General features: G+C 41.9%; 1 protein-coding gene across 4 annotated transcripts in view; it reads left to right on the top strand.

Annotated features, from left to right (window-relative positions):
• Positions 1–1,135: 1,135 nt before the first annotated feature.
• SLC22A16 (solute carrier family 22 member 16) overlaps positions 1,136–16,749 on the top strand; it is a 31,664-nt gene continuing 16,050 nt past the window's right edge. For 2 of the 4 annotated variants that reach the window (XM_085575008.1, XM_085575005.1), the window contains exons 1-2: positions 7,854–8,438; positions 8,525–16,705. In XM_085575008.1, the coding sequence (XP_085431134.1) occupies positions 16,164–16,705 (542 nt within the window). In that variant the 5' untranslated portion in view covers positions 7,854–8,438; positions 8,525–16,163. Of the gene's footprint in view, positions 1,292–1,323; positions 2,617–7,853; positions 8,439–8,524; positions 16,706–16,749 lie in introns of those variants that run through there. The other 2 variants (XM_085575006.1, XM_085575007.1) reach the window with 2 other exon arrangements.

Here is a 16,749-nt window from a genome sequence, read left to right as displayed (position 1 = left end):
ACAAATTTGAGAACTAATGACAGTCAAGCAGATATGGGACATGTTACATATTTTACTTTTATTAAATGATAATTCTATTTTACATTGTGTGCTAAAAGTTTTGGGGACAGGGGAGGAAGGTGATGTATCCAAATAGCAGTGCAGATTGTAAGGCTACTAAAAATGATTTTGATATTGCCCTGCGGGAAAATAAATATGGTTTTACCCTCCTTTAATTCAAAACGTCCACGTGAAATACACTACAGTCTTAATATATTGGATTATTGGACTGTAACAGGAGGATGTAAGCACATAACTGCCTCCTTTAATTTCGTTTTAACATGAAAACCATGAACGGGCTGAGGCGCTCGGTCATGCGGGAGGTTGAACCGCTCGCCCGGGAGCCAAGGCTCCACAGTGGCGACACGGGGGGTGCGACTGGCCCGGGGCGGGCCCGGGGCGCGCAGGGCCCCCCCAGGGGAGTTGCCAGGTGCGGCTCCCGGGTCCGGCTCCCGGGTCCGGCTCCCGGGTCCGGCTCCCGGGTCCGGCTCCCGGGTCCCGCTCCCGGGTCCGGCTCCCGGGTCCGGCTCCCGGGTCCGGCTCCCGGGCCCGGCTCCCGGGTGCGGCTCCCGGGTGCGGCTCCCGGGTCCCGCTCCCGGGTGCGGCTCCCGGGCCCGGCTCCCGGGTCCCGCTCCCGGGCCCGGCTCCCGGGTGCGGCTCCCGGGTGCGGCTCCCGGGTGCGGCTCCCGGGTCCCGCTCCCGGGCCCGGCTCCCGGGTCCCGCTCCCGGGTCCGGCTCCCGGATCCCGCTCCCGGGTCCCGCTCCCGGGTGCGGCTCCCGGATCCCGCTCCCGGGTCCCGCTCCCGGGTGCGGCTCCCGGATCCCGCTCCCGGGTCCCGCTCCCGGGTGCGGCTCCCGGGTCCGGCTCCCGGGTCCGGCTCCCGGGTCCCGCTCCCGGGTCCGGCTCCCGGGTCCCGCTCCCGGGTGCGGCTCCCGGGTCCGGTTCCCGGGTGCGGCTCCCGGGTGCGGCTCCCGGGTCCCGCCGCCGGGCCCGGCTCCCGGTTCGGGCCGGACGCGCCCGTTACTCCCGCCCGCCGTTCCCGCCCGCCCTTCCCCTCGCGGCGGGCGGGGCGCCGGGGCCGGGCGGTCGCCGGGGGCGGGGTGGGGACGGACGGGACGGGACGGGACGGGACGGGACAGTGCCTCTTCCCCGCAGCGCCGGGACAGCGACGCCGAGGCTCCCGGCTTGCGGCCGCCCCGCCATGGCTCTCAGCTCCGAGCGGCTCTTCGACTCCCTGGGACATTTCGGCAGGTACTGCGGTGCCCCGCGCACGCGGCTGTCGCGCCCGCACATCCCCGTCCGGCGCTGATGGCTGCCCGCGCTGGCCGGGTGTCGCAGCTGCCCCGGGGGAGACGGCACCGTGCGCCCGTGTGCATCGCGCAGGCTGCGGGGCGCTCACCCGGACACGCGCCGGCCGCCGCACCGGCACTCAGGGGACTGTCACACGCACGCAGAAAATGACACGCGGCACCGCGCTGTGTGAGCTCACGCGAAACTGACAGGCACTGCTGCTTGCGTTGGCAGCACTCGACACTCCCCCCGCAACATGCGCTTTTCCACACAGGCGCAGCGCTCCACGCGTGTGCTCGCTCGGACCGCGCAGCGCATCCCTGCGTGTGCCGCGCTCGCACGGGCACCACAGCGCCGATCCCACATGGCCTCGGAGACCTGCCGGCACCACGTGCGGACAGCCACCCCGTCATGGCCATGCACTCCCAGACGCTTAAAACTCACACTTTTCTTGCACGTGTGAACACACACACACAGACACACAGAGACACAAACACACACGGCCTCAGGGTCTGGAACAGCGTGCACACTGCAGGGGTGACAGAGGGACAGAAGGGCACAAGCAGCATGCAGGGGAGCACTGTGTGACACTCAGGCTGCTCTGCTTAGGGACGCAGGGTTGTTAAGTGCAAGAGGTGATGTTTTTTTTATCGAGGCTGGGTTTGTTGTCTGTGTTACAGGCAGAGCATGTGCGTGTATCCTTATCAGCAAGGGTTTACCTGTACGGTAAATGATGTGTGCCTGGTGGCGAGTTTCCTTTGATGTGCCTTGTGCTTGTGGGGAGTGTGTGTGTACAGAGGCCTGGGTTTGTTGGATGGATGCACAGACATGGCGTGTGTGTGTGTTTATGTGCTTCTGTAGCTTTGGATGCAAGGCTGGTATCTGAGACTGCTTATGGCAGGTAATGGAGAAGAAATGTTAGGCAAGGAAATTAAGTTTTAGAGGATATGAATATTAAGGCTAATGGGTGCACATCCTCACAGTGAGCTCTCTCCTGCATTTCCATGATGTGCTGATCATCATGGGTTTTGCAGGCACACGCTCCTCAGAGCAGATGGCTGGAATAGACCCATGTGCCACAATTTGGCTATGAGTTCAATCTGTTAAATTGCAGTGTTGTGCTTTCTATCTCCGTGACCAGTGAGCCAGCCTAACCCACAGTGTTGGTCTTCTCTCAGGGGCAGGCAGGGGCAGCATTTTGGACAAAGCCTGGGAGCTCCTTGTAATGGTTGAAGTGCCTGAACTGCAGCAGGAGAGGCTCTTAATATCATATGCAAGCAGTAGTGGTGGGTATCAATAGCCTCTTCAGATGGTTAGGATGGAAAGAAGTTTTCTGGCTTAAGTGGCACCTGTGCTTAAATTAGATATTCGACTAGGCTGTGACTTACAGGCACGTGTATCTGAACAAATCTCAGTTGTTATCAATTCTGGGTCAGCCACAAAAATACCTTGTTCTGTGTGAACTAGGAGAGAAGCCCTAGCAATCAGTTGATTTTGCTGCTGTTTTTCTTTTTTTTTTTTTTTTTTTTTGCTGTTGTTTTTCTATTTTGTGATCTTTGTGGAAATCAAGCACTTGACACTGAATACTGAAATAACCCAAAAATAGTTATTTTTAATTACTGGAGTAGTTTTCCTACTTGAGAACATTTATGAATACTTTAGATAAAGTTTTCAAAACTACTTGCAGTTAAAAGGAGACCAATTCTACAGAACCTGACATCTAGGGACCAGATTGTTTGAGATGCAGTTCAATAAGAGCTGCTTTAAGTTTAGGAGCTTTTAGATGAGATGCAAGCTACCAAAATTTGCATAGTCCTGTTAGACTTATGGCTGTTTGAGATTTCAAAGGTCACACTAGTGGTATAGTATAACAGTAAGTATAATAGAAGCTTATGGTGGGTGGAGCTATTTAAAAATATCGTAAAATCTTTTTAAATACCTTGATAGTAATAGATAAATTATCCTATTTCATTTGAAAAGTTGTTCATAACTGTAACCATCGAGTTAGTTCTGTTCAGTTTGCAGCATTCTGGCACTGAGAGATAATCAGTGGTTCATTTCTTCAGTTCAGGCAGTTCCCATAAGGCCCATATAACTTATGCACTATATATAGATTCTATAGATTTGACACAGTCAGTTTCTGACCAATCCAAGCACGACTGTTAGTATTTTGAGACTGTTTTGATTTTTCTTAAAATCTGACAGATGCAGTAGAGAATGAGCAGCTGTTCATACATACATAAATACAGAGATAGTGTGCATGCATCTTATATATAAGACAGCTATAGCTGTATATATAGCTGTATATATAGCTGTATTATATATATTATAGCTATATATAAGTTATTGATATACAGATAATATTAATAATATTAATTGATTAAGGTTGTGAATTTTACAGAATTGACATTCACATGGATGCTGACAATATTTTTGCTTTCTGTTTGAGCTCTCTTTCACAAGCCTCAGTGATGCCATTGTTCTTAATAGGGTCTTGAGACATGCATGAACAACCATAGACATGTCATGGTTCCTGTAGCCTATGCCATTAAAGGAAGACTTTATGCCTCTGTTCGAATTTGGGCATGGGTAGCATCTGTGTCCTATAAATTCAAGCAGGTTGTTTTAAACATTTAAACATTGTTCTTGAGTCTGTGGAGCATGAGATCACTGGTCACTATTGCAGAGATTGGGTGACAGACAAATAGTGCTGTCTGACTCAGATGGCCTCATCACTAAAGGGTTGCCAAGACCTAAAGCTCCCGATGTACCTGCAGCGAACTGCGCCCTTCTCCATGCAGCTGATCCTGCCAGACTGCACCTATGGGCTCTCCCTCTCAACCCCCTGCCTCAGCCCCTCTCTGCCCACCCACTCCGAGTCCAAAAACCCTCTCAGGGGCCCATCAGGTAAAGTCAGGTGCAGTCAGACACTGGCTGTCCCTGGCAGGCCCTGTGCTGGGAAAGGGGAGGCATGACCAGTGGGCATAAGGTTGGTAGCAAAGTGTGGGCATAGTGGGTAGGTGAGCCTTGGGAGATGGTTCACACTGCCTGCATGTCTAATTCCCAGGTAAACTAAAGGGCTTTTGATAACTTCAGTGTCTTTAATCTGCCAGCAGGACACAAAACGTACATATGTGGTTGCTGGTGAGAAACAGGCTATGTATTCTGTCTCTTTCATCTGCACCATGGCAGTGTGCTGAGTGGAGACATGATCTAATCAGGAATGAGTGTCTAAAGAGAGATCTGGGGAGGTGCCCCTTCTGGTAAGTGTGGATGAGCGTAAGGATTTGATTTCCCAGCTGGAACGTCTGGTAGCTCTGAGATGCAGCTTACATGATGTGCAGCGTTTTCCTTGTGATTAACAGTTTTCAAATCTTGGCTTATACTTGAGCTAAAAGCAGGTGGTGAAAATTGTCGGGGAGAGAGAGGAAGATTGGGTGTCACTGGCACTATTTCCAGATTTTGTAACGAAGTATTTCCATAATATTTTTTTAAAAGATTGTCTCTTCTTTTGAAATATTCTGTTTTTTACAAAGTTGAGTATATTACCTAGATTTTCAGATATTGGTTTTATAAAGAATACATTTTACTAGCAGCTAGACTATCTAATAAATTAAAAATTACTGCTATTTATCTTTACTGAGATATTTATGTATTTATTCAGGTTTTGACATCTTTGCATTGTTGTCTTTTATGAAATTTTGCTGGAGTTGTGGGGTTGCTACTGTTTGGACTTTAGAAGCAAGCAAACTGAAGATTAGCAATGGCTATTGTGAGGAGGAGGGAAGCAGGACAGGCTGCCTGTTTGGATAGAACAATCACCTGTTCCAGCCAAACAAGGGATTTAGTAGACATTAATACACATACAAACAGTTTCAATGTCTCTTTATTACCCTGGAACAGTTCTAGTGTTTATAAAGATATGAGAGAGTCTGCTTAGCTAAAAAACTTGCTTGACTTTTGTAGAAATTCTTTGTATTGGATTTCTGCTGACTGCTGCTCAGTGCCATGGTAGCAATATTTAAGTGTCTGGTGCTAACACTGTTTTTCTTCTCCCTACTTTGCAGAGCTTTGGTGTGCTTCTAAAGCTCTACACCGAACATTGTCTTCTTTTCACATCTTGGACATTTTCCAGGCTCCTCTTTTCATGCTGTTGCCCTTATCCTCTCTCTTATTTCACAGCTCAAAGCTCTTGTGATCAGATTACATCTGCAAATTGTGCTGTGTACATTTTGCTTCCAGAAATTCTTGTTTTGTGTCAATTAAGAAGGAGCCCCAAGTATCTCAAAGATTGTGCTCACCTCTTTTTTTCACAAAAAGAAAAAAAGAACACTTTCAAACAATGATTTTTGACACTCGTGTGTTTTACAGATACCTTGAAAGGTTCTTTATCAGCAAAAATATATTTTTCAAGTGGAGAAGTGTGCTTGTTAGATATGGAAAGAAATTGTTTTTTCTTTTTCAAATTTTTCAGATTTCAAATTAGTATGGAGAAGCAGGCCACTGTATTCATATTCAGCATTTAAACAGTCAAGTTTTAATTTAAAAAGTGGAAGCATTACAAGATTTTTCTCAAATACTAATACATTTAGTACTTAGTACATTCTGCACTAAATATTTTTAAACATATAATGTGAATTTCTGCTTAACCTTTGAGTAGTTTGCTGAAGGTGAACAAAGTGTCATGATTTGGAGATTGTTTTTTTTAAAAAATCCTTTTTTCCACCATGTGCTACCTTATGCAGTGGAAAAGTTTATTGCAATATATCTGTCATTCAGTTTTCAAAATGTACCAGTGGACAGCTGTCAGTCAGAAGAATCTCATATCTAAGTCCTCCTTTGGCTCCTAGTCAGGGGTGGTGTTTGACAGAAATGTTTCATAAGCATTCTTACAACTATGCTATATTATAACATCTGAGTCAGCCTGTGCTTATTTCAGATGTTCATAGGATGAAACAGGGGGACTTGGCAGCATTTCTTTTTTCCCCTCTTTTTTTTTATTGTGTCTGTGTAGGAGGGATTTTGCAAATAGTACTTAACCTTGTTGGTTGAAAGGCATCATAATAGCTTTGGAGCACCGAGACAGCCCATGTGTTTTCAGAGAGCAAACTCTAGCAGCCTAAACAAAGGCCTTATTATCTATGCCTGACTAGGCAAAAGTGGAAATTTTCTCAAGACTCAGAACCAAAGCTGGATACTGGCAAGTGCTCCAGGATAATGGTGGCAGTGTACCAGCAGCATGGTCTGCAGGAGGTTCTAACAGCATTTGCTGGGATCCAGGTCATACTGGGGGCAGTCTAAAGCAAGAGCTGCACAGACCAAAGTGTTCTGCCACAGAACGTGCTGGCATCCTCACCCTGGAGGTGCCTGCCTGTTTCTGACTTGAAAAAGTAGATTATAGTAAGAGAAGCAGATGAAAAAGTAGATTGCCATAATAGAAAGGTGACTAAATAAAAAGTGGGAGGAAATCGCACCTGCACTATCCATTTCTTCTCTAAGGCTACAACCTGCAGTGTGAGCAACACTGAAACTTAAAGCTGATAAATGAATTATGATTTGTAAACCAGACAGCTGAGATTCACCTCTGAAATGTTGCCAACACCCCAGGGTGGCTTCTAAACCAAGCTGTAGCAGAGACACAGTTATGGCAGCATAAGGCAGTTATCACACATGTCAAGGAGCTGATGATCAATTCTTTCATCTTAAAATATTATGGTGTGAATGAATGTGAAATATGTAGGGCACTGGACAGTGTGTTCCCTGTAATACAATGCCTAGGACAGGGATTCCATTCCTATAAAAGCTATATCAGTAATTTTCTTACAATAGTGATGATTTTCAGCAATACTGAGGTATCTCTAAGTTGGAAGGAAATTTTTATTAAAGGCCTTACTCATGGAAAGTTTGCATTTATTGCAGGAAGTAAAATCATGCAAGCTGAAAACAGCTTTAAATTTAGGGACTTTTTGGAAGGCCCCAGGAGCCTTTATCACATTCTGTGACAATTTCTGTCCACCATTTTGCTATACACAAGGATGGTACTGAGATACATACCCTGCTGATGTTTTATACTTAAGATAATTTGAGGCACAAAACTCCAGCAGCTGAACAAGAGCTTGAGATCCTCAACTTTTCAGAAATATGGAAAAAATAGCAAGCCAGAGAAGATATCAGCTGAGGTAGCTATATATTTTTTAATGAAATATTCAAAAAAAGCTAATAAAGCAGAGGCATCTACCTCAACTTTTTGGTTTTGCTTTTGATAAAGAGTCACTATGGTGAATGCCAGAATTAACAAAGTACATTGTAAGAGTTGCAAGTGGAGCCGGAGAGAGTAAAATGACACATTATCTAGTATAAACTGCTTTATGTAGCTCATAGAAATAGACTAAATTACCTTAACCAAATTCAAGGCTGCAAAAGTAATGTTATGGATAAAATCACTGCTAATATTAAGGAAGATTTATAGGATGGAGCAAGTCAAAATTCTATGACAATTCTCTCGAGTATTTATAGAAATTATTCAAACATGCTTTGATCCATGGAGCTAATATTCCATATTATTTCTAACTGAAAACTCAGAAGATACTCATAGGTACAGGAACAGCTACACTTTCCCTAGGAAAGTGATGTCCAGTGTTCTTAAATTAATTACTCAGACTCCCCACTTGTTTTACACTTTTCTTTGAGAACTTCCAAAACCCTGTAAGAATTAGTAATTTTATAATCATTTTCCAGGAAGGAATTAAATTTCAAGTATAAAAATTTAAAACCTTGGGTAGTATGCTTAACAATATGTGGCAGGATGTGAAGAGAATTTAAGCAGAATTTTTACTGAAAATGAGTTGTCTGTTTTCAAATCTTCTTGGGTGTGACTATGAATGGGAAACATCAACAAAGAAAGAGTTCTTAAAAGGCATAATATAACTGTGAGAACTGTAAGGCTTAATTATTTTGTGAATTAATCTTTAAAAAATAGATTGCTCATTGCTTCAGAATAGGCAGTTTTCACCACTCAGAAGTAGATATTTAGTTCATGTGTTTGTCCTGTCAGCTGCAACAGATTTAAGGTTTTGCAGAATAAATATGCAAATAGAATAACAGAGGAGTAAGAATGTAATTAGTATAACAACCAGTTAGTTTTCTTTCAGGATTATAGAAAGGAAAAAAAAAGATAAAATAAATATAAGCTAGTTTGGGCACAGTTAGTCCATTGTGTCAGCAATGCAACCAGCAGAAAGTGTCCTATTTCTTAAATGGGAAAGAAAGAATGAAATGTAACTGTCTATACATGAAGTACTGCCTATGTCTATAATTAGATGGAATTGCAATAAAAACACTGAAATTCTATTAGACACCTTATAGATTATGATGTGAAATTATTTGCTTACGTAACCTGATGGAAACGGTACAGTGTGGAAGGGAATGAAATACCTAATTTGGATTTGTCCATGAAAAAGAGGCTAACCAAAAGAAAACAGTGTTACCAGAGAAACTGGAATTGAGCTTTCCCTGTGACAAGTAATGCTAGTGATACATCATGCAGAGTACATACTAATTTTCTAAATGGTAGATGTTTATAGAAATGCCATTCCTGGAATAGAAACTTCCAAGTATAGAGCCTGAAGTGTTACTACTGTTCAAGTGTAACCACTCTGCTGTGTGTAACATTAGTCCAAATTATTCCAAAACAAAGCTAAATTGCTTAAAAACTGCATGGTCATGTTCTTTCTTAATTAAATGACCTGGCATATGTCCTTAACCCATGTATAGCAGAAAGGGCAAGTGGGTAACGAGAATAAAAAAATACTGACTCCATTGTTGGAATTGCTGTTGCTCCCAGTGGTGTGCTCCCCCTTAATCAGAGGTTGCTTTCCCAGGAAAGTTGAGTGGAATGTTTATGTGTACCGTGGTTGCTTGAGTACAAATCCAGAGCCTCTGTGTCTTTCCCAGTTTCACTGCTATGTGAATAAGAAGGTTGGGCACTGGGCTGGAGTGATCACACCATCTTCTGGCTGGCTCTCCCCTGGGGCAGCCACCCTTGGCAGGGGGGCACAAGAAACTCTGGGGCACCTTTAGCAGCAGCTCCCTTTCAGCTGTGCGTGTCTGTCCATAGGTGAAAGCTGTGCTACTCAACTGTTGAAACCCAGCAATATTTATTATTTTGGCACAGGTGATGACAGGAACCTTATGTGCCTGACCTAAATAGTCAAAATGAAGAACTGTAGAACTGTTCTATTAGGTTTCAAAATATATATATATATTTAAGTATGGCCCTTAATTCTGTAGCTCTGTTTCTTTATTTTCATGCTGATGTGACTTCCTTCATCTGTCATACCAAGTCCATAGTAAGCAGCCACTGTATTTTTCTTCTTGACTCTGGTCAACAAATGCTGAACTTGTCTTGAATCAAAGGCAAATGTGCATAAGTTTAATGAAATAGAAGTGAATTCTTTAGAGAATCAGTTTTAAATGTAAGAATGGTTTGGTGTCTGATGTTTGGTGACTACTCATTGATGTATACATTGTTGTCAATGATTATAACATTTAATTCCTGAGGTCCTCCTGATCTCTCTGGTTTCCTTTATTCCTGTTTCATCTGTGCTGTTGATAGGTTTAAACTGGACATCAAACACAGCATCTTCTGCCTCTGTAAACAAATTCTGGCAATAACCATGTGGGCTGGGACTCTCAGCATAGTTCAAATTGACCTTAGGAGGGAAGGAAGTTTATTCTTGACACCATAAGTCAAATAAGGCTGTGCATGCTGTATATTTAAGGCTGCTTCCAAATCTGCATCTCTGCACCACAGCAAAAATAGTCTTGAGTCACATTCAGTTCCTTTCCTCTCAAAAGAGAAATGTGGAAGTGCATCATAGCTTTTTGGTTTAGAGTGGAAAGAATGCTGAATGTTTTTTCTCACATGAAAAAAAAAACAAACAACAAAAACCCAATCAACCCAGGATAAAATACAGAGGTTAAAGTGGTTACTGAACAGAAACTCTTTCAGAAATAGTAAATATCTGGAAATTTCTTTCCATTGAATTTATGCTGTTGAGTGTACACTGCACAACAAAAATGTAATGTGTTTTCTGACTTAAGCAACTTACAGATGAGGTCATTGACAAAACAAGCAGTAAAAATAGTTCTTGTAAAGCCTGTGGAGTAGTAGAAATATTCTGCTAATCACAGAACAGTTTTGTGAGTCTATTCTACACCAAAATTATTTCAGATGTTTATATTAGATTTTGATGAATATCCAGTAATTTCTCCTCTTTTTGATGGACAAACAAGGAAATCAGAATCATATGTTATTTAACATAAAATTAGTGTCCAATAGCAAGTCTTGTCCCCGCTGTACACTGCAATAACTGACAATGCTAAAAGTACTCTCAGGCTGGGGATTTATTCTCTAAAATATATGGGGCAATGTGCACTTCAAGTATTTTTTGTATGTGAGATGGATGACTTTCCAAATAGACTGGTGTGGATAATTTGCATGGATGTAATATAAATTAGGCTGAAAAACTAGTCTAGCTTATTTGGTTTGTGTTTCATTTTTAAAAATTAAATATCTATTTTGGCTTTTTCATTCAAGTCAGATCGGTTTGCCAGACAAAGTTCACAGATGGTCCACAAAAGAAATACCACCACAGCTGAGGCTAGAGTGTACTGGGTCTCAAGGGGGGAATAAACAGTGGCAAAAGAGAAAGGAGAAAATATCTTGTAGCTACAGTGCCACAGAGTTGTTGTGCCATGAGATTACATCCAGAGCAACAGTGGTCTGAGATCTAGTTCATTGTCTTTATGGAACAGTATTTCTCATATTCAGGTAGTGACATTATATTACCAGTTGTTTTTCTTCCTGATCTTTGAACTTGTGCAGAGGAAATAGAAAATGCAAAGATCTTTTTTTACTATAAGCTGCAAAGTGAAAAAAAAATATATACTGTGGAGAAATATCACAAATATTTTTAGAGGGACTGGAATGTTTTCATGTTGTGTCTTGCTTTTGTGAAGACAATTTTAGGCTCATTTGACTTCTGGCATTCATTAAGCATCTCTATACTGGAGCAGTAACCTATAAAGTCTTCCTGACTTCTATATTTGACACTCCTGGCAAGAGTGACAAAATGTACTTGCCAAATAATTATCTCCCATGGCAAGTCACTGAAGAGATGGAAAAACACTGAGAGAAATTATCATACCTTTTAGGACAGTCATCATGTTCACAAAACTTTTTTTAAATGGCAAAAAATGGTGTTTTTAGGACGGAAAACATATCTGTAAAAGAGGTTAGATTGTTTGCAACAATATATGCTCTATAATCTGTTATGTGTATATGAAGATGACTGGTATCTAAAGTCCTATTGCCAAAATCTGCCCTTTTTGAGATCAGTCCTGGAAAATAAATCACAGAATTTGCTTTCTTTTGGGGAATTTCAATAGTGTTTTTTGCTCCTGCAATGATATTTTCTTACCATTTCAATGCATGAACAACAGTATTTCTTTATTCAGGGAAATTTAACTTTTAACATTGAGTTTGGTGTGGTTAATAAAGGGATTATAGTATATACTTGTCTGCAACAGAGAGCAGACAATAAAGCTCAGTAATAAAGGACTTCCTTGTCGGTTTGGTGTTCTTAAATTAAGAATTTGGGAAGAAGTTAATAATTTACAGTGAGGAGCAAGGACAGCCTGGACTTTACCCTGTGCCAGTACAGGTCAGTGAAGTGCAGGACCTGTAGATGTTGTTCTGTGACCTCCTGGCCACGCACAGGTCCCGGGAGCTGCTCCGGGCTGCCGCAAAGGCCGGAGGCTGCTGGGCCATGGCACGACCACGGCCCAGGGACCCGTCCCAGGGCTCTGAGACCGGGCCAGGGCATCCACATGGCCACAGCACAGCGTCTGAGATACAACTCATGTACCCAGGGCTTCAAAGGGAGGCATCCCAGGTGGCAACACAGGAGGCAGAGTCTCTGTGCTCCTCCTCGCTCAGCACTCTGCCACCCCAGTCTCTGCTCCAGCAACCCTCTGTCTGCCCTGATGCTGGACCTGTGCCTTTGTTCCTAATCTCCAGCTGCTCTGGAAAGCAAAATTCCATGAACCTCTAGGATTCTCCCATCTCCTTCCATCCCTACACAGTTACCTTCCTACATCCCTATACAATCATCTCCCTACACACTTTTCATTTTTTCCCTGTGTTTTCCCTAATGGTCTGATTCAGTCCTCTTTGGTAACTATACAGGTTAAGGAATTTCCTGACATTTATACCACTGGTCTTTCTGGGAAAAAAATCTCTTCCTACCCACAGGAGATTGCCAGAAGCTCATAATCTGGGATCAGTGGGAATGCTGTTACAACACTGCTGTAGTCAGCAATGGGTTTTTTCTTCACAGAAAAACAGGGCTTTCAGGGTAGTTTTTCTGTGTTTTGTATCTACAAAAATGTGCACATACAGAGTATATAAAGAGAAGAGCTTAGCCAGCCCAGTGTGGAATTTTACTGGAGACAGCAGTAAATAGTTTTTGAAGGCAGGGAAGCAGCCTGTTAGCGTGGTGCAGAGTGCCTTCAGACTCTGGTGTTTCCAAATGCTTTTCTAACTTCACATCAGGCCTTATTCCTCCCTATCCCCCTGCCTGCTCCTTGGCTCTTTTATTGAGCAGGTAGAGGTTAAAATCTGCAGTGCAATCCTGCCTGCAAAATTCTGTTCAACACGGTAATTTTGCTGTAAAAACCCATTTTCCTATTCTTCAATGAAGTCATATCCAGCATAAATTATGTCTGTTAATGTATATCTGATATTCTGACTTATTATGTTTGCTTAACATGGATGCTGCAAATTAGGTAAGAAAAAGAATGGTGCTACAGAGTGGATTTCTTTGTTGAAACTGAATAAGATTTTCATAGCATTGGAAATGGAAGGATGTTTTTACAAGAATAAACTATATCTAATTGTAAGTGAAACCCTTAAAAGATGGGTGAAATATTGTATGACACATATTTCTTTAAAATGAATCCTTTATTGATTTATACAGAGGTGGAAAGAAAGGACACCAAGAAAAGGAAAGGGTAACAGACTCTAGTTTGTATGGTTGTAGGCAGTAACAGGAGGAGAACTGAGAATTCTGTACAATGAAGTCATAAAAGAAAAGGAAGATTTATTCAAGATTGTACCAGGGTGCTTTATAAGCTAATAATAGTCTTATATTAGAAAAGGGGACATAGAGATTAGATTTAATGAGAAACTTACCCACAAAAAGATTTGACAGTGGAGGGGTCTGTCAAAATGGTCATTGAAGTATGATCACAAGAAATGTTCAGGAAGAAATAAGATAAAACTCTCAAGTGAGTAGTGAGAGCAGAGATTAACAAGACCTGGTCGTAGCCCAGGTGATACTGTTGGGCTTTGAATTTGTAAAAATTTGTGTAGTGGATTGTTTCATGCCACCTTCTCACACTCTATCCTAAAATGTTGTTATCTCCCTGAAGCTTCTCTGACAAAAAAAAAAAAAAAAAGAAAAAAGAAAAAAAAGGCATAAATATATTTTTCCTACTTACTGAGATGAAGATAAATGATGATCCTGATATTTCTTGTATTGCAAGAACTGATCAGGAAACTCAAGAGGTGTGTATGAGAGTTTGAAATTATTTCGTTCTCCCTCTCTCTCAGAAATACCAAGTGAATTATTTGACACTGCCATTTTCTAATGCATAGTGACAGATATTGCAAATACTGGGGACCCTGGTTCCAAGTATGCCACTTTTAACTAGCTAGTAGAAGATGTGACAGCTTCTAGATGTTTAATTCACTATTATCTCTTTCTAGCATTCTGCATACTGCAGCAGTAGCCCAGGTTGTTGAATTTGGTCATCCTCTGCTATTTTTAAAATGATTTTGTGTCTTTTGATGGGAACAGTTTAAAATGAAACTGGAGAAGAGGAACTAAAAAACATCATTGACCATATTTGTCTGCATCAATAGGGTCCCAAGGGTTGCATTTCAAAATAACCTTTGTGTTTTTTTATGGTCCAAGATAGCTCAAACACCTTTCAGAGCTGTTTCGGCCTTGCTTTGATCTATGGCTAGCCACTTAATCTCAAGAAGCCGTTCTCTTGAGAGAGAATTGATGGACTTTAAAGGGTTGCTGTGGTTATGTTCAGTTTCTCTTGCCCATACCTTTCAGTTTTGTTCGGGAAGGAGCAGCACAGCACCTGTGTGAGGATTGCCTTGCAGTATTCTCCAGAGGGAAGTGGAGCCCGATTTTGAGCTGCCACAGTGGGTTTAGCAATTCAACTCACTCCTCAGACTGCTGCAGAAAAGTCAATAGAGCTGCTAGTCAAGAGAAAGGCGGATAAAAAGCACTGCAGCGGAACAACAGCAATGTCAAATACTACTGGAAGGACAGGATAGGCCACTGGGTTTGCATTTACCAATGAAATAAGAACCAAGCTAAAAGGCAGAGGAGAATGGGGATGGCGAATGGAGGTGTGCTTTACAAGAGAACTGTTTTATTGGAAAGGTTAATTGGCTATTAAGACAATGCAGCCAGTAAATTCTGCTTCAACACTTTGCTTATAGATAGATTCAAAATTATTTAGAAATTTAGATGATAGATTTAAAAGTCCTAAGGTATGTACTGTTGAGATCTATATTATGGGAATTAATGGCTAGATTAGATACATTTTGGAGAAGGAGTATCTAGAGTCTGCAATTGTTACAGGGATTGGGATTGCTCTGACTTTTCCCAGAAGACATTTCATGGCAATAGGTTTTAGACATTATTTCCTATAACTTCAGCAGAGATAGCTTCTGATCATGTGAAAAAAAATCTGCTTTTTGTTTCACACTGCCAAGGCTTGCTGCATCCTGCAGTAAGAATGTATGTATCGAAGCTCATTGAATACTTCTTGAAATTATTGCAATTGATTTGCCTCCAGGAAATAAAAAAGGGAGGAGAACAAAAGCTTTTTTGTTTTTTCTGAACAGATGTTGTACTAATTATATGCATAATTTAAACATTTAATTGAGAAAATGTCTCCTTATGCTTAAATTATCAGAAACTGTCTAGAATTTGCATACAGTGACACTAGAGTTCATTGCAAGTCTTTTGAAATTCCAAACACATCCAATTTTTTTGCTAAGATTTACTTGCATCTCAAGCAAGTTTTAAAAGCTGTTAAAATGCCAAAATTCAGGCTATGCATAAAACATTCTTTTACTAGGTTTGCTTTATGATACAATCTTTAATGGATAACTGCACACCATGTTTAAGCCAAAACCCAACCCAGTTCAGAGCTCTGTTTTGCTACAAAACATTTCACATTGTTCAGATTCTATCTTCTACGTGTGTCTACATGTATTCTCTCTTTGTCTTTTGGCTGCAATGAAGAGAGTTGGAAAATAAATGGAATTCAGCTGCAGAGATACAATTAGATGGAATGAGGGTCATGATGTGTTTGGTTTGTTTTATTTGATGCACATATCTCTATCCCCAAGAACCCGAGGATGCAACATTTTGGTTTTTCTAAGCATTCAAGTAATCTAAGGCCTTATTTTAAGGGGATGTGCTACAGAGAATTGGAGGGTGGAAGGCTGCTTCAAACTAAGTGCTTAAGGTCAGAACTGTTTCATTTTAAATTGTTTTCTCTGTATGACTGAACACATAACTAAGAGCAGCACTCATTTCTTAACAATAGATTCCTAATTGTGGATCTTTTTTTCATCTTTCTCATCTCTCTCATAGAGATTAGCTAATACTGAAGCAGCGCCACACAACAAAACACTAGACACATTAATGATAATTCCTTTTACTGATCTACCAAAACAATTATGCTGAATATTTTTTCATGTATAGAGGGCTTTTCCTCAGTAAAATGTTTTCTTTCCCTTTACAGATTTCAAGCATGTGTTTATTTTGCATCTGTCTTTCAAGCTATGTCATGTGGTATCCATTACTTAGCATCTGTGTTCATGGCTGTTACTCCTAACTTTGTATGCGGGTTCCCTGGAAATGTGAGTAGCGTTCTTTTCCACAACTCCTCTGCATCGAGTATAGAGGACATCTGGACACTATGGACATCAACAGAAAACTACGTTGTAGTCCAGCTGGGAAATGGAGAAATTTGGGAACTTGATCAATGCAGCAGGTCCAAACGAGAAGTCAGTTTGGATCTGGCATATGAATACAAAGGCAACAAGTCTGTATTTCCTTGTTCTGATGGATTTCTCTATGATGATACAAAGTGGAAGAGCACAGTTGTTACGCAGTGGGATCTGGTCTGTGACAGAGAATGGCTTGCAAAATTAATCCAGCCTATGTTCATGCTTGGAGTCTTGATTGGAGCAGTGATTTTTGGTGATATCGCTGACAGGTAAAGTGCTGTCCTCTGTAAACTGTTGCTTCAGGCTACAGTAA

Source organism: Lonchura striata, chromosome 3 (genome assembly GCF_050655825.1).
Source record: "Lonchura striata isolate lonStrDom1 chromosome 3, ASM5065582v1, whole genome shotgun sequence".
Taxonomy (NCBI): Eukaryota; Metazoa; Chordata; class Aves; order Passeriformes; family Estrildidae; genus Lonchura; species Lonchura striata.
This window is presented reverse-complemented; position numbering and strand designations above follow the sequence as displayed.